This window comes from Myotis davidii, unplaced genomic scaffold (genome assembly GCF_000327345.1).
Source record: "Myotis davidii unplaced genomic scaffold, ASM32734v1 scaffold962, whole genome shotgun sequence".
Lineage (NCBI taxonomy): Eukaryota > Metazoa > Chordata > Mammalia > Chiroptera > Vespertilionidae > Myotis > Myotis davidii.
In genome coordinates this window covers 5,640,739-5,645,893 of record NW_006295559.1, presented here as the reverse complement: position 1 = coordinate 5,645,893, position 5,155 = coordinate 5,640,739, and the positions used below count along the sequence as shown (strand labels likewise).

Genomic DNA, 5,155 nt, shown 5'->3' with positions numbered 1-5,155 from the left:
GCAGGAATGTGTGTTTGGGGGGAGGCAGCCTAGGCCACTCACCTTGCCAGGAACAAAATGTGCTAACAAGCAGGAGCGAGGGGGGGCGGCTTCGGGCGCTGCAGCTGTGCTGGGTGCGGCTCTGCAAAGCTGCATCCCAGGTGCTGCCTCAGTTAACCCTCATCACAGGAACCTCAAACCGGTATTTCAGATACGGAAAAGGAGGTCAAGTCCTGGCTGAGAGTCACCGCAGCCGCTAGTGCGGGTCCAGGATTGCCAGGGAACTTCCCGTTTTCGCTCTACCCCTGGTGACTAGGTTGAACAAGGCCAAGGGAATGAATCCTACATGGGCAACCAAGCCGGTTTCCTTATCCCACAGCAGGATAAGGAACAGGGAGCAGAAACCAGAGGCAGAGCTGCACGTCCCCCGCCTGCTTCTGGACTGGGGGGCAAGGGGGCGCGTGAAATGGACCAGGCCACAGATGAACATTGAGGACGCTCACTGACACGTGGCCTAGTGACTGGGGTGTGTGTGGGGGGTGGGGTGGGGGGGATGACACAGGAGAGTCATGGCCTCACCCTCCCAACAGTCAACAGAGACCTGAAAAATAAGAATATTTGGTCTAAATAAATAAGCAATGACAACTGCCGGGGGACACGATGCTGAGACACCAGTACTATAGACACTAGGAACTGTGTACGAGGCCGGACCCGACGCATCTCAACATGAGCGCCGTGCAGATGTGCCCGGGTGGGATCCCGAGGGGAGGGACCTAACCAGCACTGCGGTCATGGCCCAGTTGCTCCCGTCTCCCTGGGCCTCAGGGCCTCCCCTCCCCTGCAGAGATGAGCTGGAGGCTATGATATAAATCGCAGGCGGGCAGGGATCCCAGAGGCACCCAGTGACCGTTTCCTCCGGGCGGCCCTCGCTGAGGGCTTCATCTGGCGTTTACAAAAGGCTCAGGGTTAGGTTAGGAAAAAGGCAGAGTCTTAACTTCTCTGGGTGTCTACCCACCTGACCTCTGCAGCTGCTCCCCTGCCCCACCTTCAAAGGCGGAGAAGGGTTCCTGGGCCCACGCGGCTCTCTGTTCCCTTCCAGACCGCTACTCACCCCTCCTTTCTTCAAAGCCTTCTCCTCACAGGTTCCTCCTGTCCCGTTGTGCCCGCTTTCCCCTCTTGCCGCTGTCACTGGCCTTTTGATCACTCCTCCTGTTCGAAGAGGATGCTGGCTACGAGTTCACACTCCCTTCTCCAACAGGTCAGTTTCTTGCTTCGTTACCCACCTGGACCTTGACTTTACCTGTGGCTGTTCCGCCCTCTTCTGGCTCAATGACACCTCCCCACCCCACCCCATGTTGGGGTTCTACCTCATTGAGACCACCAATTTGCTACCACCTCTGAAGTTACCTCCTGTGTTCATGAACCTTGTACCCCACAGCCCATCATCACTCCTCCTGTAATCCTACTGCCTCTCTCTCCCTTCCTACACTCTTCTGGCAAAACCCCAAGTCTTCATCGAGTGTCGTCATGCCAGCTGACCACCCATGTGGGTGTACACACCCCTAACACATCTGAGAGCCTCAATTCCTACTCTAAACTGCCCACCTCACAGGTCAGCCCTGCCCTTTCTACTGTTTCTCTAATTGACTCGCTTTTCAATAGCAAGATGAATGACTACTTCCTACCTTCTGAGAACATCTTCCAGCCACATCCAGCTGATGGTCTCACTTCATTTCACCAAGAGATTCAACCTCCATTATCTCACCATTAGTTTAGCCCTTCTCATCCTCCCCTCTTTCCTGTCCTCTACCTCTTGAGCCCTCTTAGGCTGCAGAACTGTCCCTCTTTTTTCTTGGGTTGCGCCCTTCAGTGACCCCCCTCCTTCATCCCCATACCATCCCTCTCCACTCTCCACAGTAATTGTTCCATCCACATCCACGCGTTCTACCTCACTCTGCAAACACTCCCCTGGTCCCACAGTTCTCATTATCACACCATTTCTCCACATCCCTTTAGGACCAACTTCTCACTCTGTCCCTCCCCCACTCTCCTTTCACTCAACCAACTCCAGTCTGCCTTCACTCCCACCCTGTCCTGAAATTGCTCCCATCAAAGTTACCCAAAGCTTCATACTGCTAATGCCAGTAGACAGTTCTGCCCTCATTTTACCCAAACTCTGACAAGCACTTGGCACAGCCCACTTTCTTAAAGTAGCTTCCTCTCAACTTCTGACCCTCTGTAACATGTCCTCTCCTCCCCCAAACTCTCAAGGTTGGGCTTTTCTTTTCTCCCCCTGGATGACCTCATCCAGCCTGACAAATTGCTCTATCTTTATGCAGATGCCCCACAGATTTGTATCTTAATATGACCACAATGACCCTGATTCTACCCCTTCCAAAAGCTTGCTATTTCCTCGATTTTCCCTTCATCTACAATTTGAATAACCTAAGACACAAACTGAAAGCCACCCTTGACCCTCTCACCTGTCTCTCCAGCTTCATCTCTCCTTGCTCATCCCTATGGTCTAATTACACTGCCCTTTTTCCATTACTAGCCCATGCTCTGGTAAATTAAAGACGGCTGCAAATTCCTGCCCTCCCAATGGAGAGATGGAGTCTAATTCCCCTACCCTTGTTTTGGGATAATTTGCCAATTCTTCCTCAGGACTTTCCTCCCTGGAAAACCTTAGAATATTCTTATCCACACTCCTGCCTGGCTACTTCCTCTCACCTTTCAGCTAAAATACTCTTCGGAGACGACCCTTCCAGACCACCTCAAGTAAAAAATTTCAAGGTAGGACCTGCATCAATCCATTATTTCCTTCTTAACACTGACAAAAAAAAATAGGCATCATAATTAAAATTATTAATCTTATCTTTCTCTCTAGAGCAGGGATTGGCAACCTATGGCCCACAGGCTGGCCACCTCCTTTTAAAAATAGTCTTGCCTGGCCAGCTTGCTCAGTGGTTGAATGTCGACGTACGAACCAGGAGGTCAGGGCACATGCCCGGGTTGCAGACTCGATCCCCAGTGTGGGGTGTGAAAGAGGCAGCTGATCAATGATTCTCATCGTTGATGTTTTTCTCTCTTTCCTTCTTCCTTCCTATCTGATATAAATAAAAATATACTTAAAAATAACGAGTTTTATTGGAACACAGCCACACCCATTTATTTATGTACTGTCCATTACTACTTTTGACATGGCAGAATTGAACAGTTGCTACAAAGACCATGTGGCCCAACAAAGCCTAAAATATTTACCATTTAGCCCCCCGAAAGCTCCCCAGCCCCGAGGGGAGCAAGTCCTATGGCTCTCGTCTTTAGATCTCCAATTCCTCATAGATATTGTCGAAAGAACAAGAGGGCCGGGAAGCCACTATAAACCCTTTACTGGGAAGCTCTTTTTATCAGAGCAGGGCTAGCTCAGGGCTGTGTCAGCTCCCTTCTGATGTCCCCAGAGTCTAAAGGGTCCCCAAAGATGAAAACCCTGAAGGAGATGCACCAGGACTCGGATGTGTCAAGTTCAAGGTCAGTCCAAGGAGACCAAACCATTTCCTCACATCTTTCTGCTCAGTTTCAGAAGACAGCAGGGGGTTGGTTAGGACCCTTTAACCTCCTTTCAGGCATCTACTGCTCTGGCCAATTCCCAGGCAAGGATGCGGCCACTTTCAGAGGGAAAAGGGGGTCCTCTGCTTCTCTGTCCTCAACAATCGTGGGCTGGGCTAGACCCTGGAGGGCAGCCATGTATGTGTGTGGGAAGAGACCATGTAGGAGAGTGGTTCAGAAGCTCCCCCTCAGCAAGAGGATGGGATGGTGACAGCTGAGGCCCATGCATCCCACTTCCCAGTTAGACTAAACTTTGGGGGGTCAGGGAGGCATCAGCTTGTGTGTGGGCGCAGACTTTACATTCAGATGTCTGGGGGCTGCCAGGCTGTGTGTGTGTGTGTGCAAATGTACAGGGAGGAGACAGGCTTTGAGATTCGCCAGGGCCCTGGGATGAGATGCAGCTTTTTGCCTCTGATGCCATGAGTTGCTGGGGGCCCTATGCTCAGAACATATTGCACGTCCTTCTCCTTTTAATCTGTCCCCTCTCAGGCTCAGGCCCAGGGAAAGAAAACATCCCTTTCTCCTTCCTCTCTCACAAGCACAGAGGTCCTGATGGCAGAGCTGAGGCCTTACGGCCTGAGGACAGAGCCAGATTCCAGCAGTCCCAAGTCCTGCAGGGCTTCCAGCAGCTGCTCCCGTGCAGTTCCAATAAAGGTATTCTCCAGGAAGGCAGGCAGGCCGCCCACACCATCCTGCAGGGTGTACAAGGGCACCCGCACCAGGCCCAGCACCTGGGAAAGGAAAAGGACAGGCGACACTGGGCACCCAGGCAGCTCATCCCGGCCCGTCGTTCTGGATCAGACACCTCACCCCATATCTGTCCAGCACAACCAGGCCTGGGGACTCACATCTCAATAAAGCCAAGTGGGCCTAGCTCTCTGCAGACAGGTGACCCGAGTCACGCTATCCAGCTCCAGAACCGTTAGTGGCTGCTGCCTCAGGAGGCCTGCTTGGTCCTACACCAGTAGTTCTCAAAATGTGGCACTCAGAGCAGCCATAGCAGCAGCAGTTAGGAACTTCTGAAAAATACAGATTCTCAGGTCTTCCCCTCCCGCCTCCACTGAACCAGCAATTCTGGGAGGGGGTTCCAGTAAGTACTGTTTTAATAGGCCTCCCAGGTGATTCTGATAACTACCAAAGTGTGAGAACCATCCCCATGTACCATCTGTCCCCCTGCTCCCCTAGCCTAAGTGCCAAGGTTTCCCCAGGAAGTATCGGGCCACATCTCCTATCCAAGCGAAACAGGGGCCCAGGGGGCAATGCCTGGCCATTAGAAAAGGGGAGCAGAAAAGAGGCTGGTTTGGGTGTGTTCTGGAAAGTTAGCTGCAGAGGCCTGTAAAGGGGGAGTGATGGAGAAACTTCACGGGGGTGGGGGTAGCTGGGCCAGCCATCCAGATGAAAGCTAACCAAGGCTTCAACTACCCCAGGAAACCCTGGGCGAGGCTTTGGGTGGAGGAGGGAGGACGTGGGATGGGGGTTTCCAGGCTGGCCCCACCTCCAGCCCGTGGTCCTGGGCCAGCGGGGCGCCCCTCTCCACGGCGGTCAGCTGCTCCAGCGGCAGGCGCTTGGC

At 52.9% G+C, this 5,155-nt stretch overlaps 1 protein-coding gene across 1 annotated transcript in view; it reads right to left on the bottom strand.

Moving 5' to 3' along the window:
* Positions 1-3,110: 3,110 nt before the first annotated feature.
* NUDT16 (nudix hydrolase 16) overlaps positions 3,111-5,155 on the bottom strand; it is a 2,688-nt gene continuing 643 nt past the window's right edge. Inside the window, exons 2-3 of the mRNA XM_015568069.1 lie at positions 5,081-5,149; positions 3,111-4,316 (exon numbers count right to left, since the gene is read on the bottom strand). Coding sequence (XP_015423555.1) covers positions 4,155-4,316; positions 5,081-5,149 — 231 coding nt within the window. The 3' untranslated portion in view covers positions 3,111-4,154. The remainder of the gene's footprint in view (positions 4,317-5,080; positions 5,150-5,155) is intronic.